We start from the raw sequence: 27,380 nt of genomic DNA on the forward strand, positions 1-27,380 counted from the left end.
TCCTAAAACACTATTCTTAGATAAGGACCAGGCCCTAGAGTACGGATGCCAGGCCGTGAAGTCTCCGCGTCCCAGTGGGTTTTGACCCTAGCCTGGGCTTTCAGCACTCGGGTATTAAGACACAGCGCGTTCTGCCTGGCCTTACCGGGAGCAGTCAGCCAGCGCACTCGGGCCACCTCCGCTCAATGCACGTCTGTCCATCTTATGAGATGACCCCTCTCCTCGCAGAGCTACCCGAGTTTCACCCTCCGCCAAGTCCGCGAACACCAGTAGCCCGCGGCGGTCAGAACCCGAGCACGTGTGATCGCTCCTGCTCTCTCCGGTGAGTCGGCGCGACCAGAGTCCCGCGCCGCTCCCAGCTTCTTCCGAGAGGTCCAGCAGCGCGGAAAGCGCCCCACAGGGCAGTGCGCAGGCGCGGCGGCCCAAGGCGCTTTCTTCCGTCTCCTCTACCGCGGGGCCGGCGGCGCGATGGGCTCTTGCTCGCCCGGTGGGGGGCGCTGCCGACGGGCGCCGGAGACCGGCGGGGGCCCAGGGGGTGGTCTGGGCCGGACTCGGCGCCCCGGGGCGGGGCCGCGCGGGCGGGGATGGGGCGGGCGCGGGGGCGGCTAACCGGGCGGGCGAGCGGCGGCGGCGAGCGGAGGGGGCGGCGGACCGAGGCGCACGGTCGGACGCGGCGTCATGCGCGGCCCCCTGGTTTGGCCGCTGCGACTGCTCCTGAAGCGCGGCGCAGCCGCCCGCTCCCCCGAGACCCGGACGCTGTCGACTCACCCGGCGTTTGCGAGGCCTGGGGGCGTGGAGCCGGCGCTCCTCGCTGGTGGCTGGACCGCGCGAGGCCCGCGGCGGTGGGTGGGCGGGAGTCCCGGCGGCCCCGTGGGCGGTGCGGGCCTGGCGCGGCTCCTGGCGCTCCGGGCGCGGCCGCCCGGACTGTCTAGGTGCTGGGGGCTCGCCGGGCCCGTCGCCTCCAGGCTCCCGCGCTCCGCGCTTCCTGGCTGCTCGACCTTGGTCGCGCGGGCCGCGGGAGAGGCTTGGCGGCGCGGGCCGGCCTTGCCTGCGGCCGCGGCGACTGCCGGTCACGACCCGCTGCTGCAGCCCGCAGCGGCCAGGCGCTCAGAGGCGCAGAAGCTCTTGAGCCTGGCGCAGCCCGAGCGCCGGAGGCTGGCAGGTAGGGCCCCAGTCCCTCCTCTCGGTCACCGGCGACCTGACACGTGCGCGGTCCGGGGCGGGCGAGAGGGGCACTGAGGGGGCGGCAGGGGGACTGGGGCCACTGGAATCGGTGAAGAGGACAGGGTGGTTTTACCTGGGCGTCCTCACTGGGGGTACGGACGGAGCGCGCCTGCTGTAGCGGTGTGGAACCGCAGATGCGCGGACAATCTGTAGCATATTATGCAAGTGGACAGGCATCTCCTTATTACAGTCAAGTCTGTTTCGCTTTTACGTTGCTAGCGTTCTCAAGTGACCTGGGTTGTTTGTTTGTTTTCACCCTGTCTGTAAAAGTAATCTATTTTGTAATATGATTACACTAAAAAAAAAACAAACACATTATTTGCTTCAGGTTAATTTCTTAAGCAGCCAACATTATTTTTACTCCGTGAAGCAAAACGATGTTAACCTTTCAGGTTTGTCCCGTTTTTGCCTCAGTGGTAGGCAGGAAGTTACTAAGCTCTTCAGAAGAGTCAACACTGGCTATGGTCAGTGATGAGTAAACTCTAGAAGTGTTGAGAAACTGCAGATCATAACCCAACTAAATCATAACTGAGTAATTTTAAAAAGTAAAAATGAATATTTTTAGAAACAAAATTCAGATTTTGTATAGTCTCATTTTTAGCCATAAATGGAGAAATGTTTAAATGCAAAGTCCTTGTAAGGTCTAAACGGTTTTGAGGTTTCTCCAAATCTTCATTTCTTTTAATAAATATTGAGTCTTGTGTGCTAGGCCCTTGGGTTCCATTGATGAGCAGAAGGAAACATGGTTCCTGCTCCTGCTGGGGCTTGGAGTTTAGCCCGGGAGAGGCATTAATGAAAAGATCATGTGACTAGAGATAAAACTGCAGGTTTGATGAGGGTTGGGAAAGAGGGCTTGTAATGTTCTTAGACTTGAAGCAGGTGAGAATCCCGCATTTTTTGTTACAAATCTGTTGCCTTAGGAAGGATAGTCCTAGAGAGCGATTTGTGATATAGGGCAGGCTGGTGCAGTGGAGGAGGGCAACAGAGTGGGAACATTTTACCTCTCACTGACTTTTACAGCTTAGTGGGTTCTTCGTATTACGGAGGTATAAAGAGAATAATCTTGTCACTTGGTTGTGTGTGTGTTTTTGATGGAAATTTTTTTTCCTTTTATCTCTTTTAAAAGGAAAACTTGAGACTAGGAGTTCTTATTGGACTATGAGCTTCTTGGGAAGAGAGCTGTGTCTGCTTCATCTTTCCGTGTCTAGTCCTTAGCGTGTGTGGCACAGAATAGGGCACAGTGTGCCTTCAAAGAAGGAATAAGTGATGGCCTGACCAGGCCCGGATGGAAACCTGGGTATGTCCATCATCTTCATAGGTAATTAAAAATAAGTGTAGGAAATCCAGTTTTGTTTCTGAAATTTTAGATGTCAAGGAAGTTTTTAGGTATCAGGCTCTGCGGCGCCCATGCATTCTGGCCATGATAGGTGGCCCAACCCAGCCTCTCCACATGGTCACGCTCCCTGTACCTTTGTACCTGTTCCCACATGTCCTGTCTGTTAGCATGCTCAGAAGACAGCCTTTAAGGAGGCAAGAGCTGTACCCCCTTTTATTTTAAGAAGGGGAGCTAGTTAGATTTGCTGCCTTGAATAAGTGTGAATGTATAATTTGAGGGAGTAAGTCTGGGATTGGTACACTAGTTTTTTTCCCACCTTTCAAACAAATAATCTACCTGCAATGCAGGAGACCCTTGTTTGATCCCTGGGTTGGGAAGATCCCCTGGAGAAGGGAAAAGCTACCCACTCCAGTATTCTGGCTTGGAGAATTCCATGGACTGTATAATCCATGGGGTCACAAAGAGTTGGACATGACTGAGTGACTTTCACGTTCACTTTTCAAACAAACAATATATATATATTGTATTTAATATGATGAAAGCTCCTTATTAGGACATAGGGTTGCCTCAAAAGATATTCTATATATTATGTTGCAGCCACTCTGAATGTTGACATTTGAGGGGGGATCACCATTAATTTGTAACTTATCCTTGTAGGAGCAGCCTTAGATGTTGGCCCATCTCTTTGCAATGGTGGAAATAACGAGCACGTGTGTATGTGTTTGCGTGTGTGTGTGTGTACTTTAAATCAAGAGGCTGAAAAAAAGCTGAATTGAAGAGAAGGCATTCCAATGTTTGTTCATTTTTAGAAAAAGGAATACAAAAATTCTTCTTCAGAAATTTAACTATATGATTGAATAGCAGTGTTTTCATCTGTGTTCAGCAGTTTGCTGAACCGTGTGACCAGAAAGCTTTGATCTTAAGTGATTTGTATCAGAAACTTTAAAAACAGCATCTGCCGTCTGAGATGCCTGTCGGTATCTGCTGAAGACTGTCACGTCCATCTCTCTTCTGAAGGAACTGCAGTCCTTGATGCGCCCTTTGGCCCTTCCTCCCTGTGTCTCACTTTGTGTTGGAATTTGCAGATATCTTCCAACAGCTGTGGCCTACAAGGTTGCTCTGCAGTCATTTTTCACTGATAATTCGTCTTATCATCTTGGTCACAGGAGTCTTAAAAGATGAAGGAGCTCATTCAGGAGCCCCTGTGGCTGATGGGATAAGAGGTAACTGGTCCGAGCTGTGCTGGCCGGTCTGGCAGATAGAAGAGGCTGCTGGAGTGTCGAGTGAGTGAGAGGGTGGTAGCACTGTGCATGGAGTTGGGAGTTAGGAGCGAGCCTAGGGCCTGAGGGGACAGTGGGATGACAATGATGGAGGGTCTTGGTGCGGTAGTCACCAGGGAGATTGTCTTGCTTATAATTCCCAGATGAAAAGAAAGAAAGTGAAAGTCACTCAGGTTGAGTCTGACTCTTTGCGGCTCCATGGACTGTCCATGGAATTCTTTAGGCCAGAATACTGGAGCGGGTAGCCTTTCCCTTCTCCAGGGGATCTTCCCAACCCAGGGATAGAACCCAGGTCTCCTAGATTGCGAGCGGATTCTTTACCAGCTGAGCCACAAGGGAAGCCCAAGAATACTGGATTTGGTAGCCTATCCCTTTGCCAGCAGATCTTCCTGACCCAGGAATTGAACCAGGGTCTCCTGCGTTGCAGGCGGATTCTTTACCAATTAAGCTATCAGGGAATATCAATATTCCCAGGTGGGTCACTGGTCAAATGTGGAAGGTGCATGTCCAGCCCTCCACCCCCAAGCTATTCACTTAAACACTGATAAGGACTTGTGTGGTTTGAGATGAGGACAGTTCTTAGAACCTGATGCCCACCAGGAGCTTTTGCTACATTCATAGTTGAATATTATGGAGCTAGACCTTTAAATGACCAGACTGAAGAGAGTGATGAAACCAGTGGGTGTGGTAAGCAAGGAGAGGACGAGGCATGCTTAGAATGGCTACATCCTGCCGCCCAGGTCAGGACTGAAAAGTTCTGACAAAGATAGTGCTGGTGGGGCAGTGAGGCTGAACCTCGGAAACAAAATTGTTCCAGAAAGCCTGCAATGTGTATTTGCTTCGGAAATAACGACATTTCAGAGAAAACCTGAACATCCTATAACTGTTCTGTGAAACGTGCTAGTCGGAGTTGATTCAAGAGTGAAATACCAGATATTGAAGGGACTTAGTATGGGAAAAAAAGTGAATTTTCTTTACTTAATAATGTTCATTGATGACTAATACTTTGGATATATTTGATCAAATAAAATAAGTTATTAAAATTAATATTACCTGTTTCTTTTTAATGTGGCAACTAGAAGATTTTAAGTTCTGTGGGCAGCTCGCATGGCATGTGTGCTGGACAGAAGTGCCCGTCATGGGCAGGCCCATCGTGGTTACTTCAGCACAGGTGCCAGCTCTGTCACTTGCGCTCTAGCCTTGCCCAGACCTTTGTCTCCAGGTCCCTCCACAGGCTCAGAGGCTTCCTCAGCACTCCACTTCCTGCTGACTGTTGGCCCTTTCTACCTCTTGCCTTATCCAGCTTAGCTTCTTGCCAGGCTCCTTCACTTAAGCCTCTCACCTGCCCAGGCCCTCTACTCCTGTGTTCCCTGTGGACACTGAAAACTCCTTTCCTCCTCTGTCCCTCCTCTCAGAGAGTGGGACACAGCTGGCAGGGACACAGGTCACTCCTGACAACTTGCAGTGCCTGCTGTAATATAGATACTGTGTGTGTGTGCACTCAGTTGTGTCTGACTCTGCGACCCTATGGACTGTAGCCCACCAGGCTCCTCTGTCCATGGGATTTTCCAGGCAAGAATATTGCCGTGGGTTGCCATTTCCTTTGCCAGGGGATCTTCCAACCCAGGGATCTCCCAGTGACAGGTGGATTTTTACCATTAGCGCCAACTAGGAAGCCCAGTGTATTAATAGATAATAGTGGATACTTATTGTTGTCTGGATACTAACACTGGGCTGGAGACGTCACGTGTGTGTCATTTCTCACATTTCCTTGAGGGAGAGGTTATTTTTATTGCCACCTTCTAGATGAATAAACAGAAGTGCAGAGAGTTTGAATGACTCAGTCGAGGTCAGACAGCTATATGACAGAGCTAGGGCACTGATCCTGTCAATCCCAACTTCAGAACTCCCCGTCTCCCCAAATCTCAGGTCCTGTGGAGTCTAGTTCTTAAAAAAAATGCCTGCATTCCTTGTCACCATCCTATCCCCGCTGCCCCTCCTCCCCACTTCACCTTAGTTCCCCTCTTGCCTGGAGCAGGGCAGCCTCAGGTCCTTTCATTTCACTCTGCAGCCAGAGTGAATCATTTAAAATACAAACCTGACCAGCTCACTCCCCAGCCTGAGGCCGTGTTAGGCCTGCCTTGCTGCAGTGTCCCTGTTCTCTTTGAGAGCCTGGAGCCTCCTACCTTTTCTCTGTACCACAGTCCCTACTCCACCATTATCCTGCAGCCTTTCTGCTCCCTGGCTGGCCTCACCCTCCCCAGCAGAGGTCCCTGGTGTTTTCTCGGCTTGGCTGTGGGAAGATGAAGAAGACAGATATTTGTCTTGGAATGTGGTTCTGCAGTAGATGAACTGGGTGACCTTGTGCAAGCTCCCTCTTAAGTGCTCAAGTTTCCTCTCTGGAAAATGAGGATGATGAGAGCATTGTTGGAGGAGACAATGAGTAGTAAATGCTTCAGATAGTGCTGGGGAGTTAGTGCCTTAGTCCACGAGTGACATGGGGCTTGCTGCACCTGCCTAACTCAGTGGGTAGATGAGTCCTTAAAAGCTCTGTCCTGTGTCTAGTGGTGGTAGACAGGCTGTACAGCCTTTGCCACCCCCAGACCTGTCGGTCCAGGACCTGGGTACTGGCCACAGCCCTTCTCCCTTTCAGGTTTTCCTTCTTTCTTTTCAAGGAGATTGCTCTCATTCTTTGAATGCCATGACTGAGTAGAATTAGGGTAACAGAAAAATGCTTGAAAATACCTGTCAAGAGACAGTAACAGTCAGGCAAGGAAGATGAGTAAGCAAATGCTGAACCATGGAGAAAAGGTGGAGAATATCCAGAAAGATTGTGGTTTACTGGCTCATCAGGTTTGGGGAGGAATCAGAGATGATAGTTGTGGTGCAAATCTACATGATTCATGAATGTCAGAGACGGTGTTGTGTAGTAAAACCTTAACAGAAATCCAGCTAACCCAAAGCTGAAATATTTTTTTTTTACTTTGTATACATTTAACTTGTAGAAGATCCAACCAGTCCATCCTAAAGGAAATAAGTCGTGAATATTCATTGGAAGGACTGATGCTGAAGCTGAAACTCCAATACTTTGGCCACCTGATGCAAAGAACTGACTCATTGGAAAAGACCCTGATGCTGGGAAAGATTGACGGTGGGAGGAGAAGGGGATGACAGAGGATGAGATGGTTGGATGGCATCACCAACTCAGTGGACATGAGTTTGAGTAAACTCCGGGAGTTGGTGATGGACAGGGAGGCCTGGAGTGCTGCAGTCCGTGGGGTCACAAAGAGTCAGACACGACTGAGCGATTGAACTGAACTGAACTTGAAGAAAGAGGCAAATGGCAATAATCATTTTTGTTTTTGTTTTTAATTTAAAGGGGAGATCCTTAAGCGATTTTTTCTAAGATTGATTATTTTGGCTTTGCTGGGTCTTTGTTACTGCATGCGGGCTTTCTCTAGTTTCAGCAAATGGGGCTACTCTCTAGCGGCAGCTCCGGGACTCCTCACCACAGTGGCTTCCTGTTGCGGAACACAGGCTCTGGGTGTCAGCAGTTGTGGCACGTGGGTTTAGTTTCCCGACCAGGGATCAAACCTGTGTCACCTGCACTGGCAGGTGGAGTCTTAGCCACTGGACCACCAGGAAGTCCCTGGAACGAATTTTGATTCAGCTAAATTCCTTTCTCTTTGCAATCATTATCATTACTATGTAAGAACTAGTGTATGTTCATGCTGTACAGGTTCTTATTTTGGAATCATAACTGAATTTGAAAACTAGAGGCAGGCGGGAGAGGTGAACCTTGGTAGCACTTTGTATGCATTACACTTATGGAAGTATTTGCCAAAGGGAAGAAATAGACTAGAGAAACTACCTGCTGATGACAGATGAAACGGATCTTCCAGGTTAATTCCTGAGTCGCTGGGACACTGGTTTCTGTGGCCATGCCCTGCAGAACCTGAGCTACACATGCTCCCAGGACCCTTGGGCTTTCAGTCCTTCTGAGCACAGTCATCAGGAACACAGAGTTTGGAAACAAGATCCTGAGTCTTACAGCGAAATAAAATGGCACTTGGCCAGGTTTATATTATGCAGTCAGACTGTGAGGAAGGGGTTTTAAGCCAGGCACGTGGGTTTCCTAGCTCCTGTAAAGGAGTCATTTCCACACGGACTTTCTGAGATACCAGATCTTATATTTCTCTTTAGGCTGTTGTTGAACTTTGACATGCTTTTCTCCCTCCTTTGCCAAAGTTCAGTTTGTTCATTCATCCAGCCAGTATTTATTGAGCTTATACTATATGCCTGTCTCTGTAGGCAATCAGAACATAACAGTGAACAAAATAGATAGAAATCTTTTCTCCTAATGGAGAGATACAGTAGATAAGCGAAACTTCCCAAAGGCTGGGAAATGCCAGAAAGAGAATGAAAGGTGTGTTGGGGTCTGTATTATAGATGGGGTTGCAGAGCAGACCTCCTTTGAGGGGAGGTGTTAGAAGACCCCCAGGAGGGAGAGAGTATGGGCAGTATTCCTGACTTAACAAGCTCATATTTCTCCTAGAGCTCTTTGCCAGCTTACGTGTTGGCAGAGTTTGCTCTTAACTCTTTGTATTAAGGTTTTGTAAAAGGGAAGCCTTTCACTGAAGTGTTAGCTCTAGGCAAGACACAGAGAAGCTATTTGCAGGGTGTTGGGAGCACCCATCCCCCACACTGTGTCCACTTAGGGTCCTCGCCATTGACTGTTCAGTGATGGTGCTAGCAGGGGGGTGGGGGTGAGGAGGGACAGAGGGAGCCCCAGGAGGACTGAACTCGGAAGGTTCACAGTGGCATACATATGCACCCTGTCCCAGTCACCTGGTGCCACTCTGCAGAAGGAATCTGTTACTCATTTGTTACTTCCCTGGATATGTTTTGTGCAAATGTGCATGCTAAATCGCTTCAGTCATGTCCGACTCTTTGTGACCCTGTGGACCGTAGCCCACTAGGCTCTTGTGCCCATGGGATTCTCCAGGCAAGAATACTGGAGTGGGTTGCCATGCCCTCCACCAGGGGATTTTCCTGATCCAGGGATCAAACTTGCATCTCTTGTGTCTCCTGCACTGGCAGGCAGGTTCTTTACCACTAGCACCACCTGAGAAGTTCTTTGACCATGGCCCACCTGTAAAGGTAAACGTGTGGATGTATGTGTTTATTTCTGAAAGGTCATTGGGTGCGTCAGGCAGATGTCAGAGCAGAATTAGATGCACAGAGATCCACTGGGGTGAACACACACGAGAGAGAAGGCCAAAGGAAGTAGGAGTAGGTGGGCAGGGCCTTTGGTCACAATGCAGGTCTGAAACCATGATCCTCCTTCAAAGCTTCTATTTACTTTCTTAAACTGTGGATGCCATTGAAGAGGTACCAGGTTTACGTTCCAGACACTTAGACAACATATACAAACTGAGCCTTTTGCCTGTTGGGTACACAGCTTCGGGCTGAAGAATTTCTAGGGTTGTTTTGTGCCTGCTGCTGCTGCTAAGTCACTTCAGTTTTGTGCCTATATGAACTTAAAAACCAACTAGCAAAAAAGCCCCACAAACATTTGTGTCCTAGGCTTTTCTTGATAACAGTGTGTCTTAGTGGATTGCTTCATGTTGCTTTCTATAGAGTCACCTCATTGTTTTTAATGACTGCATAATATTTATAAAATACATGTTCCGTAATTGATTTAACTTTTCTTCACTAAGGAATGTTTAGAGTATTTTGAATCTTTTGCTGGTATAAGCAATACCTTAATGAACACCCTTGAGTGTACCTTTTTTTGCATACACATATGGCAGTGTATCTATACGTTAGAGATAGAACTGGTGGACGAAAGGGAATGTGCATTTACATTTTGACCGGTAGGATCTCATCACCTTCCACTGTGACTGTGCCAGTTTGCATAGCCACTAACAGTGTAAATGCTGCTTCCTTGCAGCTTCACTAACAGGCTGTTGTCACACTCCGAGCTTTGCCAATCTAGTAGATGAAAAATGATACATCTTTGTGGTTTAAATTTGCATTCCTTATTATGAATGTAGTTATCTGTGATACATGCTGTTCCTAATTGGATTTTCTCAATATTTCTTTTCTGAAAAGATTCTGTGCCTTCGTCTTTTTTTAAGGAGTGTAAACAGTTGTGTTCTTGCATATTTTTATAATCATGGTGATACTCTGGTACTTTATTTTCCAAAGCAGTCATATTAAGAAGGAAGGTATCACATGTGTAGTGGATGCTCTTAACTGCTTTCCATAGGTTACAGTCTTGTGAAATATTAGACATAATCAAGAGCTTTACCTGCATAGTTTGATCTTCAAGCTAAGATACAGTTAGATGCCAAGGAGTAATGACATATAGCATGAATGTAGGAAAAACATCATCTGAGTTGAACCCCTAGATCAAGAGGTAGGAGGGAGACCAGAGCGGATTTTTGTGGTTAGCTCTCAGTTACTCCTGGGGAAGAAGAGAGGAACAGACCAGGGTAAAGCCAGGTTGTCTGGTCTGGATACTTGGGTAGGATCAGTGCCCTCTACAGACACCCTGCCTGATGTGGCCCCAGAACCAGATCTGGCTTTCCTCTTTAGTCAGGGGTCCAGGAGCTACAGGGAGGCGACTCCCAGCCTCTGAGAGCATCACACGCTCTGAAAAGTGTATTCGGGAAAGAAGCTGATGAACTCAGCACCCTGTTCCTTGGGCAAAGCACCGATGAACCGGAGAGTTGCTTGTGTTTTCCAGCTGCAGTTGGGTTTCTGGCGGTGTCCAGTGTCATCACCATGTCCGCCCCCTTCTTCCTGGGGAAGATCATTGATGTCATTTACACAAACCCCTCTGCAGACTCCAGCTCCAGCCTGACCCGCCTCTGCCTGGTGCTCGGAGGCGTGTTCCTGTGTGGTGCCGCGGCCAATGCCGTCCGTGTCTACCTCATGCAGACGTCAGGTGCCGAGACCCTCCTCCTGGGTGGCCTGGGTGGGGTGGGTTTCGTGGGCTCCCTGTGCTCTGGCCCCCGAGGACAGGGCCAGCCCCAGGCGGGGGATTGTGGTAGACAAGGGACTCTGTGCTTAACCGTCCTCTCCCAGGAATTAGAGCTCAGTTGCCTGTGTGTCTTCCAGGAGGTTGGGTGTTGGTGCGCAGCCACTGAGCTGCCCGCGCTGGGCAGCCCCTGCGCTTGGTGTCGGGTGATGCTGGTCAGTGTCGCTGTGAGGACTGCTTGTTGATGGGCAGCAACACCACCATGGTGACTGAGGCTGGGACACCTGACTCCACATCGATTGCTGGCCATTTAGCTGATAAAATACTCTGTAGATAATTAACCAGTTCTTGCCATTTGAAAGTTCAGGAAAGGATTGTGAAAGAGAAGCAAAATTAGCTTTTGAGAAGTTAGTGTAATAAAACTTTTTGTAAATTACACTGTTGATCACTGTATTCTGTCATCAGCCCCACGGGCTGTGGTCACTAAGGGGAGCTCTGTGCTGCTCAGCAGCACGTGCCCGTTGGTGTGTCTGGTCTCCCACCAGGCCTTGACCTGGGCCGCTGCAGGTGTGCAGCTGAGCCCCCACTGATGCTGCTCCTTTTTGCCTTGCAGGTCAGCGCATCGTGAATAGGTTGAGAGCTTCGCTCTTCTCCTCAGTGCTGAGGCAGGAGGTGGCTTTCTTTGACAAGACACGCACAGGAGAGCTGATCAACCGTCTGTCGGCAGACGCAGCCCTCCTGGGGCGCTCAGTGACGGAGAACCTCTCAGACGGGCTCAGGGCTGGAGCGCAGGCCTCTGTTGGCATTGGCATGATGGTACGTCCCTCAGCTGCTGCGTCCCATCCATGCACCCTGGCAGGGTGAGACGCACTCCGTGAGCTGTGCTCAGTACCATACAGAGGCCTTGGGGACCCTGGGCAGTTGCCTTGTTGGCACCTGAACCTTCTCTTCTTATCTGGAGAACAGACTGTGGCTTTTACAAAAGATTACCTTTTGCCTGGGTTCTAAGAATGTGTGAGGGTGGGAATGAGCCACAGGTGGGAAGAGCCCTGGGTGCCGAGTGCTGGGCTGAGGAGGAGCACCAGTCTGTCAGTCTGTCCAGCCATCTGTCCTCAAAGGCAGGAAGCTGCTACTGTCAGTCATCTCTACAGGACCTGAGGGTTGTTTCCTGTCCTCCTCCTGTCAGGAGCAGGATGGGCTCCCTCTGCACAGACAGGCAGCTCTGCACTCATTTCCCCTCTCCATCCATCACGTCTGTTCCTCCTTAGCTGGGGACTGGAGCCCCTCACATCTGCTTCCCTCCCTTTATACCAGGTGTCTGAAGACACACCTTCTCCTGTGCTGCTGGCCGGGAGGAATGTAGTGCAAGCCACGTGTGCAATTTAAATTTTCTAGTTGTTGTTGTTCAGTCGCCAAGCAGTGTCTGACTCTTTGTGACCCCAATACATGGCTGCAGTACACCAGGCCTCCCTGTCCCTCACCGTCTCCCGGAGTTTGCCCAAGTTCATGTCCATTGAGTCAGTGATGCCATCCAACCATCTCATCCTCTGTCGCCCCCTTCTCCTCCTGCCCTCAATCTTTCCCAGCATCAGGGTCTTTTCCAATGAGTTGGCTCTTCACATCAGGTGGCCAAAGTATTGGAGCATCAGCTTCAGCATCAGTCCTTCCAATGAATATTCAGAGTTGATTTCCTTTAGGATTGACTGGTTTGATCTCCTTGCAGTCCAAGGGACTCTCAAGAGTCTTCTCCAGCACCGCAGTTCGAAAGCATCAGTTTTTCGGTGTTCTAACCTTCTTTATGGTCCAACTTTCACATCCATATATGACTACTGGGAAGACCATACATACCCTTGACTATATGGACCTTTATATATAAAGTGATATCTATGCTTTTTAATATACTGTCTAGGTTTGGCATAACTTTCCTGCCAAGAAGCAATTGTCTTCTAATTTTATGGCCGCAGTCACCATCCTCAGTGATTTTAGAGCCCAAGAAGAGGAAATATGTCACTGCTTCCACCTTTCTCCCTTCTATTGGCCTTGAAATGATGCCATGATCTTATGTTTTTTTTAATATTGAGTTTTAAGCCTGCTTTTTCACTCTCCTCTTTCACCCTCATCAAGAGGCTCTTGTAATTCCTCGCTTTCTGCCATTAAAGTGGTATCATCTGAATATCGGAAGTTGTTGATATTTCTCTAGTAGCCACATTTCAAAAAGCAAAGAGGAAATTCAGTGGCAGTCTGGTGGTTAGGTCTTCACCCTTGCAGTGCTGAGGGCCTAGATTCAATCCTGCAAACTGTGTGGAGTAGCCAAAAAAATTTTAATATAACAGAAAGAAAGGTGAAATGAGATTAATCTTGATAATAATTTTACTTAACTCAATATAAACAAAGTATTATCAATTCAACATGTATTTAATATAAAAATTATTAATCAAATATTTTTCATATTAGGATTCTAAAATATACTGTATATTTTATACTTACAAAATATCTAAGTCTGGAGGTGTTCATTGGAAATAATCAATATTTAGATTTTGTAAAATTTGTGGTTGAAAAAGCACACACCAAAATCTCCAGACATACTTAAAACTTTACTAGTAACTGAATAGAAATGTAATATCAGCTTTTAAAATTTAGTTTTAATTAAAACTAAAATTTAAAATATAGTTCCCTATCACACTGACCACCTCTCAGGTGACCAGTAGCCATCAATGCTCTCATCTTGGTGCAGTTCTAGACCCTAGAATGAGGACTGTGCCTGTTCCTCATAGGTGAAAAAGCTGAGGTTTCTGACCAGTGTTCCAGAGAGCATTCAGTCCGGAGTAGAAGGCTGTGTTGCCAGAGTGAGCCTGTAAGGTCTACCATACAGAATGGAAGACAGCTTTGAAATCTTGTGTACACTCAGCCAAGAGAGAAGCAAAGCTCTGGGAGAAGGCCCTCCTGTACTAAATAAAGCACCATTTCCAGATATTAATGGTCTGGGGCTCAGGAAGAGTAGCAGTTGAAGGGCAGGGCATCAAAGAGGGCCTGTCTCAGTTCCTTGAGTTGCATAACAGTACCACGAGTGGGGGCTCAAACAGCAGAAGTATATTTCCCACAGGTCTGGACTCTGGGAGTCCACGATCGCGGTGCTGACAAAGTAGGTTCATTCTGAGGCCTCTTCTCTTGGCTGTGTGCAGCCACCCTGTTGCTATGAGCTCTGTTCACATGGCCTTTCCCCTGTGCTTGTGTGGAGAGAGTCGGCTGCTCTCTTAAAAAGACAGGATAGGGGCCCTCACTCTTACAACCTCATTTTTTTTTTACCTTAATCCCTTCCTTAGAGGCTCCATCCAATCCAGCCCCGTGGGGGTTTAGGCTTATGAGTTTTGGGGGGATGCAGATGCTCAGCTTATAGCAGAGCCTCATGAGGAGGCATCCCCTGGGATCTGGCCTTTAGCTCTGGAGGAACTGACATATTCATTCTTTCTCATGGGTCCCTGGACCCGACTACGGTAAGCCTGCTTCCAAGAACCTAATGATGTCTGTACCATACTGTCAGTTTAGTAGTTTACATTTGGGGTCTTCCTCTCGCCATTGAGATGTGTGTTCCTGATTCTCCAGCACTGCTTTCCGTGACAGCACCTGCCTCATTCTTCAGAAGGTTATCTCTAAGCATGAACTGGAGCACAGGGAGGGAGGGTCCTGAGACCATCCCCAGGCTCGGGGACACCAGGGGGTGTTCCTGCCCTGCCGTGCCGACAGCTTGCCTAGGGTGTGTTGTGTTCAGACCTGCTCAGCTGCCTTGCTGCTCTGCCTCTGTCCTGCAGGCCACTGACACCCCAGCGCCTGCTTGTCTGTTCAGGGTGGACCGTCCCCACAGGTCAAGGTACTGAGCTCATTACTGCCTCAGGGCCTCTGTGCACTTTCTCTTCCAAGACCACAGGGCACTCCAGGTTCTCTCTCTCTCTCTCTGTCTCACCTGTTTTCTCTCTGACTCCCACCTCTCCTCTCTCCTTAGATGAAACTCCCTGGGGGTCAGTTACCTCCCAGGTGCCTAGGATAGTGTCTGCTGCTTGTAGGCCTTAGGTTCTCAGTTGTTGAATGAGTAAATAAGCGAATGATTGCTTGATCCATCCTTCACTTTACATTTCAGTCTGCAGCTTTCCCCCAGGATTTTAGGAGAGTCTTACACTGATGATACTATTTTATAATTAATAATGATGCTAATACCATTTAAAATATAATCGCCTAATTGCAGGGTTGGCTATAGGAAAACCTTATTGTGTTGCTTCCTCTTTGGTAACTCCAGTTGTTAGGAGACTCCTCCTTTTGTTGAGTCCAGATCCATTTGCCTGAGATTCCAGTCCTGTGAGCCATGGAAACAGCTCTAACTTGGTTGTCCCACCTCTGCAAGTCCTCTTTCAACTTTGTCACATGATGTGGGGATTTTTGGTCTTGCTGCCATCTGAGTCATCTCAGGGAGACACTGCTCTGGTTGTTCAGAACCCTTGATGCAGACTTGAATACAGAACTCCTGGTGTGGTCTGGCCAGTGTGGAGCAGAAGGGATCTCCTCCCTCTGTTCCCAGCCTTTCCCCACTCCTCTGTTGGACAGCGTGGTCTGATTTACATAGCACTGGTCCAGCATTGTGCTGGTAGTGGTGCAGCATTGGAGGGTAAAGGAGCTCCACAGCTTCAGAGGCTGTCTGTCACGTTACTCCCGTGTGACAGGCTGAATATTCATGGGGCTTCGTGAAGACTGAAAGTGTCTGAAAAGTTCTACCAAACAGCACTTTTAGGCCTACCTATTAATTTAAACATACACATGTTTACAGTGGGCAGTGAGAATATCTTGCTACTCTGTGTAACACGTACGTTTTGGGTTTTATTGACAGTTTTTTGTCTCCCCTAAACTGGCCACTTTTGTTTTGAGTGTGGTGCCTCCAGTATCCATCATTGCTGTGCTTTATGGCCGATACCTACGGAAACTGACCAAAGTCACTCAGGACTCCCTTGCACAAGCCACTCAGGTAAAGGCCCCTCCCTGGTATGGTCTCCACTTAGATGAACTCAGAGCCAGGTTATCAGTGGGCAGACCCTAAGGAATGTGTTTAACCTTTCAAAAAAGTACTTCCTTTTCCTTGTGTTAGCCCTGCAGATCCTAGAAACCCAAAGTACTCTGCCTTCTAGGCTAGATTTCTACCCACACCTCAGCATTGATCCCACTTGACTACATCATATGAACTTACGTCACTGTTTTTTATAGGATGAAAAGGCTAATCATATTCTGAAAATAGTTCTGGATGATACTCTGTCCTTTATTATAAACTAATAAAAGTAGCTTTGTAGTGCTGTCCTTGTAATGCTGTCCAGTTTTGTCTTTTTTAAACATTAATAATCATTATATTTTTGTTACAAAAACCATGCATATTTATGAAAATAAAATTTTGAGAAATATAAGGAGAAAAAAATACATAATCCTAGCTCTGGATGAATGTTATTAACATTTTGGAGTCTATCCTTTTTATCTTATCTTTCTCACTGCATAAAAATATATTTATCTACCAACCTTCTCACTTATTTTTCTGTCTACCTGCATATATGATGTGTGTATGTATAGCTACATATTTGTTTCCAAAAGCAGGATTCTTCATATACTCTGCTTTGTAATCTGTTTTTTACTTAGTTGCATATGACAAGCAGCTTTCTGTTGATAGTATCTTAAACGTGAGAAGCACATTTTAATTTTGCCTCCCCTGAAATGTTTGTATTATTCTTCCAGCTAGCTGAGGAACGGATTGGAAACATAAGAACTGTTCGAGCTTTTGGGAAAGAAATGACTGAAATAGAGAAATACTCCAGCAAAGTGGACCATGTGATGAAGTTAGCAAGGAAAGAGGCATTTGCTCGGGCTGGCTTCTTTGGAGCAGTAAGTTGATCATTTTGGAAAGAGTGACAAGTGTGGACATTGTGATCAGGAGAGATTTTTATTCTGTGACTCTTGCCATACATAGAAAATACTTCGCTTCTCCCTTAAGACTAAGAATTACCATTCTTAAAAATATTTTTGTGAAGGAGGGAGAAAACAAGTAAATGTAATTAAAGGAAAGGTGGTGAGACCAAAACTGTGGGATCAGGCCCTGATTCTCAGAGTATGGTCCAGACTGGACACATCAGCTTCACCTGGAAACTGGTTAGACACACAGATCCTCAGCTCCACAAAGCTCTTGGAATGGGGCTGGAGATCTATCCTTTAGCCCCAGGTCATCCTGGTGTAGGCAGTTTTAAACCCACTGAGGATTAGCCAAAATAACCTCAGTGTGTTCAAGAAGGGGGTATAAAAAAGTTGACCACATTGATCACAAGGAACTCAGGACACCGAGCTAGAAAATCACCATGATGGCAGAGTCACAATACTTTCAAAGTGGAAAGATGGTAGAGGTGATTCAGTAATGGCCGTAATTGAACAGACAGGAAGCCCTGAGGAGGCACACTTACAGAGACTATGCACCTAATGCACATCAGAGCAGATAAGCCCGATATCTTATCTAGCTTCTCTGTGCAGCCTGCCCAGCCCACCATGGTAGAATACATCAATTTCTTCCACTTAGGGGAGGCATCCTTAATATCATTTTTTTCCCCTTGCAAATTGATTAGATTGAGTAAAATAGGAATCTGATGGGTAGCTTAGTATCTAGGTTTCCATGTTTATGAGATTATTTCTTTCAATATTATGATATTTCAAAAATATTTTTGAAGGACTTAACCTGACTTTCCAGCAGTTAAGATTCCATGCTTCCATTGCAGGAGGTAGAGATTTGATCCCTGGTCGGAGAACTAAAATCCCATATGCTGTGCAGTACAGCCAAAAAAAAAAAAAAGAAAGAATTTTAAAATTCAGATTAAGAAGTAGTATTTTGGAAAAATCTTGCTTGATGGTTAAATGCATAAAGGAAATTCTGCACAGTGTGAATGCTTTTTGCATTTGGGGTCTTTGGTTCTCACCTGACTTCTGTGTTTTCTTCCCTTAACAGACTGGGCTCTCTGGGAACCTGATCGTGCTTTCTGTCCTGTACAAAGGAGGGCTGCTGATGGGCAGTGCCCACATGACAGTGGGCGAACTCTCCTCCTTCCTAATGTATGCTTTCTGGGTTGGAGTAAGCGTCGGAGGTATATAATTTCTAGTGAACAATCCAAAATAGAAGTGATAAAGTACATGAGACACAGTGGCTTGCTTTTGTAAAGAGTCTCTCAGAGCCCAGCTTTCCTTGTCTGCCCCTGAGTGAAGGGAAGCAAGCTTCTTGGAGGCAGAACTGTGTGGAGTCTGCAAAGCCCCAACCAACCTGGGGCAAATGATTTCCTGCCTTTTGTTTTCCTTCCTTTCTTTGAAAACCAAGATGGAAAGGTTAGATCAACAGCTTCAAGTCTGGTTAAAGGAGCTCAGATATCCCACAGGGTCACCTCAACTTTTTATTTTCAGTGTTCCAGAATTTTCTCCTGGTTAAAGGAGAGGCTTTTCCTTAGACATCCACAGGCAAGTAAGGATATTTTCTGGACTGAGAGTTCCAGAGACCCAAGGAAGCTGTAGTACATATACGCAATGGAATATTACTCAGCCATTAAAAAGAATACATTCGAATCAGTTCTAATGAGGTGGATGAAACTGGAGCCTATTATACAGAGTGAAGTAAGCCAGAAAGAAAAACACCAATACAGTATACTGACACATATATATGGTATGTAGTCAATCGGTAAAGATAACCTTGTATGCGAGACATCAAAAGAGACACAGATAAATAGAACAGTATTATGGACTCTATGGGAGAGGGCGAGGGTGGGATGATATGGGAGAATGGCATTGAAGCATGTAAATTATCATATGTGAAACGAATCGCCAGTCCAGGGTCAATGCATGATACAGGGTGCTCGGGGCTGGTGCACTGGGATGACCCAGAGGGATGGGATGGGGAGGGAGGTGGAAGGGGGGTTCTGGAAGGGGAAAACATGTACACCCATGGTGGGTTCATGTCAATGTATGGCAAAACAAATACAATATTGTAAAGTTAAAAAATAGAAAATAAACTAATTAAAAATAATAAAATAAAATAAAATAACATTTTAGTTCTGCTGGCTGGTCTTGAAGAAAAATCTGATCCAAGATGTTTCTGGGTGCTGAGTGACTTGCGAGACAAGACCAGTTCAGGATGCTGGCGCGATGATAATATTGCTCCTTTCTTTCCATCCCTGGGGTTGGGTCTGACGGGCTGTAGGGTCGCACACCATGTGGTCATGTTCCCCACTCCTGCTCCAAACAGATCTGCTGGCCACCACCTTCCCTCTCTGTGACCTTTCTGTGCACATTTCACACTTAGCCACTGTCAGCTTTCCTCCTGGCCCCCAGTCTTGTGCTTTCTGCCACATTTGACTTGATCTTCCTTAGAAGTTTTTAATTTTAATGAACTTTAACTTAACAATATATTCTTTCATGGAGTGTGTTTTTAATATACTTAAAAAGTCATCTCTGAACCCAAGGTCATGTAAGTTTTCCTTATTTTGTCTTCTAGGAGCTTTATAGTTTTGCATTTTACATTTAGATCATTTTGAGTTAATTTGTGAAAGATATAAGGCCTGTGTCCCGATTTGTTATTTGCACATGGAAGTCTAGTTGTTGCAGCACCATTTTTTGAAACGTCTACCCTTTCTCCATTGAATTGCCTTTGCTCAACTATTGAAGGTTTATTGACTATGTGGCTCTGTTTCTTCCCAATGCATTCTTAATGTAACCTGAAGGTTTTAGTCCACTGTTTTTATACAAATATCAATATACCCTAGGATATTTGAATTGCATTTTTTCAGCACCCTTACTGAGGGAAAGTGTTACAAAGTATATGTTCTGGCAGTTGACATGGACCAGTGGACTTGGGGTTTTAAATCATAGTTCAAAGGTGACTTTTAAGCAGAGGTTGTTAGTGTATCTAACATTGCCAAATTTCATTTCAGTTTTTAGCCTAGTAAATGTTGTATTTGTTGAGTGTGAAAGATGGGTTGATTTTGTGGATGTGTCTTTTAAATGAATGTTGGGGTACCTTGTATTCCTTTTTAATATGGAATAAGCATTATATTTTATTTATTTTACTGTGCTTTTGACTAAGCAGACTTTTCTGTAACATTGTGATTTTAATTCAGTGGTTGACTAGTATGACTATATGTATTTGTAAATCCCCTGATCAGACCAAAGCCTTATGAGAGATAATGAAATTGGAGGAGGAGAAGCTGAAGGAAAACAAGGATATGAGACAGAGGGAATTCTGACAAATTCCCAGGAAGCTGCTTCAAACCCTTGTTTGAAAGTAACAGATTTTATGTTCAAAGCAGGCTATTGTCACTGTCCCCAGAGGTCTAGGGGTAGCAGAGGGCCATTTATTGGCCAATGATGGATGTGTGTCTTTGCTTCTCATCCTCAGGTCTCAGCTCCTTCTACTCAGAGCTAATGAAGGGACTGGGTGCCGGAAGCCGCCTCTGGGAGCTCCTCGAGAGAGAACCTGAGCTTCCTTTCAATGGTGGGTCTGAACTGGGTTTGCTTTTCTTTGCTGGGATTAAACATGTGTGGTTTAGGACAGTGAGACAGCTTCCTGCCCTATCTGGGAAGGATGAGCATGAACTAGACACTGTCTTTACCACGACAGGGACAGATGGGGCCATCAGAGGATGGGCAGTGAGGAAAGATTGCTGTTGGGTGCTGCTGGGGGGCCCCAGGGTGTCCCTGGAGGTATGGAGCCTGACCACACAATGTGCACCCACCGTTTCCCTCCCTGCAGTTGATGTGTTACCACAAACAGCAGGAGGAAGTGAGTGCCGCTCAGGAGTGCAGACAGGAAGGGCCTGGTCAGGCCATTGGAATTGTCTTCCTTAGTGATTTTGACATTTTGGGGGCGGGCAGGAAAGGAAGAGGGTTCATGCATAGAAAAGCCTCTGAGTTGCTTGGCTTTGGGGATGGGGTGGAGGATGCTGATGCTAAGTGGCTTTGAACCATCTCCTTCATGAGCAGCTTCACTGGAAGCCAGTGCTTGGGGAAGCTGTGTGGCCTGGGCTGAGCAGCCAGACTCAGTGAAAGAAGCAGCGGTCACTGTCAGCTACTCACTGGCCCCAGGGCAATAGTGAATGCCAGTACTCTCCACTGTGATAGACTGGCAGAAATGAGCCCAGCTGGGAGAGATGGAGCCACTTCTCCCAGTCAAGAGCAAGGTCACACCAGGATAGAACCAACCTCGGACACCCTTTAGCTCTGGGGCTGTTGTGCAGCACCTGCCTGTTCATTATCCTCTTAAAACAGCTCTTTAGAGAAGGTGAGATAAACCCTGGATGGGAGACCTGCAGAAGCAGCCCATAGGGAGAAGGCCGTTGGACTCAGCCGGCAGCTCCTGGGCTGGAAGCTCCATCAGCTGCTGCTCGTTGGCGCCTCTGTGCCTCGGCCTCATAGCAGCAGGACTGGGATGCGGACATGGACCTCTGAGGGCTGTGAGGCTCCAGCATGGTGGCAGGTGTGCAGTGCCCTGTGCTGCTGTGCAGAGCAAGCTCGGGAGCACGGGATACTGCTTCCAGCTGACTTGCCTGAGAAGAGCCCAGACCCCAGACCTCGCTGTGCTTGGCCGAGTCCGTGGGCAGATTGATGGGGCACTGGGTTCAGCTGTGCACATGTGCTTGGCACTGAGTGATTCGTGTCTGGTCTTACCTTGCAGAGGGGGCTGTTTTGAATGAGAAAGGCTTCCAGGGCGCTTTGGAGTTCAAGAACGTGCATTTCGCCTATCCAGCTCGCCCAGAGGTGCCCATATTCCAGGATTTCAGCCTTTCTATCCCATCAGGATCCGTCACAGCGCTGGTTGGCCCAAGTGGTGCTGGCAAATCCACAGTGATTTCCCTCCTGCTGAGATTGTATGACCCTGGTTCTGGTGAGTGGTTCAGCGTGTTGTGGGACAGGGGCCTCTTTTGAGCCCTTCTACTCCTGAGCCCGGGGAGACAGTCTGAGTGTGCAGAGGCCATGCATTGTGTGAGTTCTGGATGCCAGAGGGTCTATTCCCAGGGAGGAAGTCCCTTAAACAGCGGTTTCACTTTTGAGGCTGTGAGCTCACCCAGAGGCCCGTCGGGCATGTATCCTTTGTGTCCATCTCCTCGTCTCCTGTGCAGTGTCTCCTGCACCTAGAGAGGGGATCAAGAAAGGTGCCTCTGTGGGGCTGCGGAGCATCACCGCCGATGGCAGCATTGGAGAACGTGCCGCCCTGTGCTGTCTGAGCTTGTGCAGGAGCCCAGGTCTCCTTGAAGCCCACCGGCCCTCCCACCTGGGGCTGGCATGCAGACAGGGCACGTGGCCATCAGTGATTCACTTCTGTGCTGCTGCTCCACTGATGTGCTCTTGAAGTAGTAGATATTTTCTTATTTTGTTTTTTATTTTTAACTGGATTATAGCATCTTTTAGAGCAAAGAACACATTCTGTTACTTACTTATATCTTTTTAAAACAGATATAATCGACATTTCAGGTGTACAACATGATGATTCACTATGTGTATATATTGTGAAATGATGTATGTATTGTGAAATGATCACGTTAGTGTGTCAAGTTAACATCCTTGATATCCTTCTTTATGTCAGAGTTTAGAGAAGATATTCTGTATGTGTTGGTGTATTTTTGGATTAAGGAAATGATGTTTCTCCACAGGAAAAAAATCATTGGTATAAAATAAAATAAAAAATGGGTTTATTTATTCTTGGTCATGTGATTTGTGCGATTTTACTTCCCTGACCAGGGATTGAACCTGGGCCCTCAGCAGTGAGAGATTGGAGTCCTAACTGCTGGACCACCAGGGAATTCCCTAAAATCATGAATTTAAAGAGTAGGTCTCACAGTCTTTTTGGTTAGAACACTGTGAGAGCTGGTTATATGCCAGGTAATGATCTGATGTGCAAAACCACCAAGTGTTTTAGTGGATATCACTACACTGTCTGCCTCTGGAATCACTGCCTGGACTTACCTTCTACTTGCTATAAAATTCTGAGCTTAGGAAAATCCTAGAAAGAAGGATGCAAAACATTGAATCTCTGGTTTCTTCATCACACTGAATAGATCAGGGAGAAAAGCAACTGCACTTACATTCCTGCCTTGTGGAGCCTGTATAGAGTGCTTATGTTTTCTAAGTCAAAACCTCGGGTTTTTTGTAGGTGTATGAAAATGTATTTTGGGCTTGTATAATTCCATATACCTAACTGAGAGAGAATAGGATTTCTTGTGTTGGTCACTGTCATCGTAATCAGGAGACACGATTTCGTTCCCTCAAGGTGTAAAGGTAATTCTGTCAGCTGAGATCAAAGAATTACATCTGACATTGAAACACTCTGCCATCGTATCAGTCAGATAACAGACTACTCTACATCTGCACTGACACAGGAAGGAGAGCTGGAGGGATGAGCTAGGTGGGCTAGTCATCCAACCATTGCAGGGAGATTAGTAGGTGCAGATGATCCAGAAAAGTCCCTTCTAGCTCTGAAATTCACTGAAACCCATTGGTTTTAGATTCTGTTTGGAGATTTTGAGTATCTAATCTTTAAAAAACTGAGTCTGGAGTTTTCCCGCCAGATTCTATCTGTTTCTATCAGTCACTGGTCCCATGGTACCCACTGACTCTTTCCCTTCTTCCCTGCAAGGAACAATCAGCCTTGATGGCCATGACATCCGTCAGCTAAACCCAGTCTGGTTGAGATCCAAGATTGGGACAGTGAGTCAGGTAAGAGGAGAAGGGTCCATTTTTATTACACTTTCTTTTAAAGTTGTTTTTCTCTTGGTCTTGAACCTTTCAAAAGAAAAGGAATGGGTGTTTTTCAGATGTAGTAAACTAACCTCATTGGGCAGGCTGTTCAGGTTTGTAGTGCTGTTTCCTGAAGACCTTAAACATTTTAACCACTTGAAGCATTGTCTTTTTCCAAAGGTGAAGACTGTCATTACTTGTAATGCAGATCATCTAGAAGATTGGGGAGAAAAAGATACAGCTTTTTAGCTTCTTTTTACTCTTTCTTGGTTCTCATTTTCATTAGTAGCCAGTCTACTGTTTTGCCTGAAGGGTTTCAGAGATAAGCAAGCAAAGACTATGCCAAGAGCCAGGCCCCCTTGCAAAGAGGTAGAGGATTTCAAGAACATTAATAGGGTCTATTTAATGAAGCTGTTTTCACAAGACCACTTAGTGCAGGGGAATTTTGACAAGCTGTTTATATTTTTATTACCGAGCTTTGTGCACAACAGACAAACCCAAGCCTTCCCCCACTCCCGGCCTCTCCCTCCAGTGAGCCTCCCCTCAGCCCCGCTCCACAGGAATGGGTGGGGACAGTGATGGGCTTGGCTCGGGAGTGCTAGGGTAACAGCAGTGCCATGTCCTCATTAAGAATAGGGGAAGAAGCTGGGAGTTTATTAGCTTTTTAGGACAATTCCACAGAATAGTTCTGTGCAAATGCCACTTTCCCATCTGCTTTGTGTTTCAAGAAGTGACAGAAAGAGATGGATTCTCCCTTCGTCCTTGGAAGGCAGGCAGCTGGAGAACACAGATGGGGTCGAGGTCTTCCTCGGGAAAGGGGACTTGCATTTACAGAGCATCTGCTACATGCAGGGTGAGGGCAGGATCCTGCAGTGGTGATCTTCAGATGGTAAAGTCAGTCCTGCTCATGCTAACATGTGAATTTTTTAGTCACTGTGGGGTAAATTGATGGAAAATGAGAAAATAGAACCCCCCCCCAAAAAAAAAAAACCAGTATATATTCTCTGGGAAAAGTTCTTAGATGTAAATATTGTACTAAGCTCCACTGTATTACTGGCCTTTTGAAATTTTCAATAAGCATGTTTTGTTTCCAATGTGTAGGAGCCAATTTTGTTTTCTTGCTCAATTGCGGAGAACATTGCGTATGGTGCAGACGACCCCGCCTCGGTGACTGCTGAGCAGATAGAGCAGGCAGCCGCTGTGGCCAATGCAGCTGCTTTCATCCAAAATTTCCCTCAAGGATTCAACACTGTGGTAGGAGAAAAGGGTGTTCTCCTCTCAGGTGCGTTTTTGTTATTCTTTGTCACAAAACGTCTCTGCTCCAAAAAACTCTCCAAACATTTTCTATCACAGTGTTATTTTTTAATTAGGCTTTTGTCCTTGGAGTTTATGAAATTAACATTTTTGTTTTCTCAGATCTCTTTTGTATGTGACAATTCTCCAGTTCCCTTCACTTTCCACCCCAGAGTGTTTCCAGTCTCCCACTGGATGTCCCACTGGGCAGTATTCAGCCACAGCTGCTTTTTCTCCTCTGAGAATAGATGTTTTACAATTCAAGAGCCTTGAAAGTAAGACAGATACCGGATGGCAGGATGACTTGTCCTGGCAGGCAGAGACTGAGTTAGAGTAGACATGCAGCTGAAGGAGACTGTGTGTAGACCCAGGGCTGACAAGCTTTTCTATAAAAGGCCAGAGAGTAGATGATTTAGGTTTGTAGGCTACATGTAGTCTCTGTCACATAATCATATATTTTTTTTTTTTTTTTAGCAACTCTTTTAAAATGTAATAACCACAGAGAGGCCCTGGTCCAGGCCTGACCCAGACAGAGTCCATCACATCCTGTTCTGGACAGTGGGGGCTCGCAGCCCTGTGGCACCACTGGGACTCCAGTGGTGGGACTCCCTATGATGTCAGCTCAGGCATTATGGGGGCCGAGTTATGGGAGGGAAAGAGAAACAGTTCTGTTGCTTTCAAGTGCAGAAGTGGGACCAGTGAATAGAGAAGTAAGTTCAGTTCAGTCACTCAGTCGTGTCCTACTCTTAGCAGCCCCATAGACTGCAGCCCTCCAGGCTTCCCTGTCCATCACCAACTCCCAGAGCTTGCCCAAACTCATGTCCGTAGAGTCAGTGATGCCATCCAACCATCTCATCCTCTGTCGTACCCTTCTCCTCAAGCCTTCAATCTTTCCCAGCATCAGAGTCTTTTCCAATGAGTCAGCTCTTTGCATCAGGTGGCCAAAGTATTGGAGTTTCAGCTTCAACATCAGTCCTTCCAATGAATATTCAGGACTGATATCCTTTAGGATGGACTGGGTGGATCTCCTTGCAGTCCAAGGGACTCTCAAGAGTCTTCTAAACACCACAGTTCAAAAACATCAATTCTTCAGCACTCAGCTTTCTTTACAGTCCAACTCTCACATCCATACATGACTACTGGAAAAACCACAGCCTTAACTAGACGGACCTTTATTGGCAAAGTAATGTCTCTGCTTTTTAATATGCTGTCTGGGTTGGTCATAGCTTTTCTTTCAAGGAGCAAGCATCTTTTAATTTCACGGCTGCAGTCACCATCTGCAGTGATTTTGGAGCCCCCCCAAAAAAATAGAGAAGTAAAATTTTGGTTAAACACAGTTCTGTTTTGTTTTTATTACAAATATTGAGAAGTGTTTCCTTTCATGATGATCTTTGTCACTGGATCTGCACGAGCAGGGAAGGGAGGCCTCCATGTCAGAGTGAAGGCTGGAGCAGGAATCCTTTCCAACACTAAACTTTTTGCTTGAACTTAGGCTACAGATAGTTTAACACAAAAATGTTTTAAGATTGTTGTGTATGATTTGTTAAAACTATAGGCAGTAGATGAAAACCTGCTTTTGATGGATGGGGTAAGTTACGGCCATAGAACTGTTCCTGCGTCTCTGGGACGGCGTGTCCTCGGGCAGGATGCTGGGAAATGACAGAGATGGAGGTCCAGAGCTGGGAGTGCCTGTGCTCTTCTCCACCGTTGAATCGCCTACTCCCTGGGGACAGAGTCTGTGTGTCCTTCCCTTTACCAGGATTCTCAGGCTCTGTCTCCCAGTGAAGTAACCGAAGGTTTCAGTCCACTGTGGAGGAAGGGGTGGGCTTCTAGCAGCAGACGCCCTGTGTGCTCATTGGCACCTGGGATTTTCAAAGCTGACTAAAGCCCTCGCTGGCCACTCTGCCCACCCACACTGAGCATTCAGACCCCCACCAACCAGAGAGGTTCAGATAGAAAGGGTTTTTCCTCCCTCCCTCATTGTGAGGATGGGATTGCCTGGTTGAGGACAGCTTTCAGCAGTACCGTTCATTTCAGTTTAAATGATTAACGTCTTTTAGATGAAATAAGAAGTATGTTCAGCCAATAAAATTAATTACCAAGAATGGAACTGAGTTTTCTCAAATGATGAACTAAGTTAGAAGGAGTGAGTTGTGTCCTGCTGTGAAACTCCATCAGCTTTAAGTTAGACTAGTGGCCCTGGAGGAGAGGAGAGGGCCAGTAGAACAGAATTGAGGAGGGAAGTTACCACTTTCTGTCCTGCATTTCCCCTACTCATCCCACCCCCTTTGTTTAGTAGAGTTAGAGCTGACAAACAAAGCAGGAGAGAGTTAGAGTGGCCGCTCTCTCTGCCACCCCCAGTTCCACTCATGCAAGTTGTTCCCTGGAGTGGAAAACAGAGCTACGTGAGAGTGGAAGCACAGACTCATGCTCTGGGCAAACAGAAGAGTTACCATTCCAGCTGCTTTTACTCTCGTCCAAT

The 27,380-nt window shown here is 46.7% G+C and overlaps 1 protein-coding gene across 5 annotated transcripts in view; it reads left to right on the forward strand.

The window, feature by feature from the left end:
• The first annotated feature begins 611 nt into the window (after positions 1–611).
• ABCB10 (ATP binding cassette subfamily B member 10) overlaps positions 612–27,380 on the forward strand; it is a 31,693-nt gene continuing 4,924 nt past the window's right edge. Inside the window, exons 1-10 of one of the 5 annotated variants that reach the window (XM_081570305.1) lie at positions 612–1,162; positions 10,592–10,792; positions 11,439–11,641; positions 15,702–15,836; positions 16,589–16,735; positions 17,841–17,976; positions 20,271–20,366; positions 21,546–21,755; positions 23,505–23,584; positions 24,707–24,887. In XM_081570305.1, coding sequence (XP_081426431.1) covers positions 679–1,162; positions 10,592–10,792; positions 11,439–11,641; positions 15,702–15,836; positions 16,589–16,735; positions 17,841–17,976; positions 20,271–20,366; positions 21,546–21,755; positions 23,505–23,584; positions 24,707–24,887 — 1,873 coding nt within the window. In that variant the 5' untranslated portion in view covers positions 612–678. The remainder of the gene's footprint in view (positions 1,163–10,591; positions 10,793–11,438; positions 11,642–15,701; positions 15,837–16,588; positions 16,736–17,840; positions 17,977–20,270; positions 20,367–21,545; positions 21,756–23,504; positions 23,585–24,706; positions 24,888–27,380) is intronic. The other 4 variants (XM_081570306.1, XM_081570307.1, XM_081570308.1 and 1 more) reach the window with 4 other exon arrangements.

This window comes from Giraffa tippelskirchi, chromosome 2 (assembly GCF_054371585.1).
Source record: "Giraffa tippelskirchi isolate mGirTip1 chromosome 2, T2T-mGirTip1v1.2.pri, whole genome shotgun sequence".
In the NCBI taxonomy this organism is placed as follows: domain Eukaryota; kingdom Metazoa; phylum Chordata; class Mammalia; order Artiodactyla; family Giraffidae; genus Giraffa; species Giraffa tippelskirchi.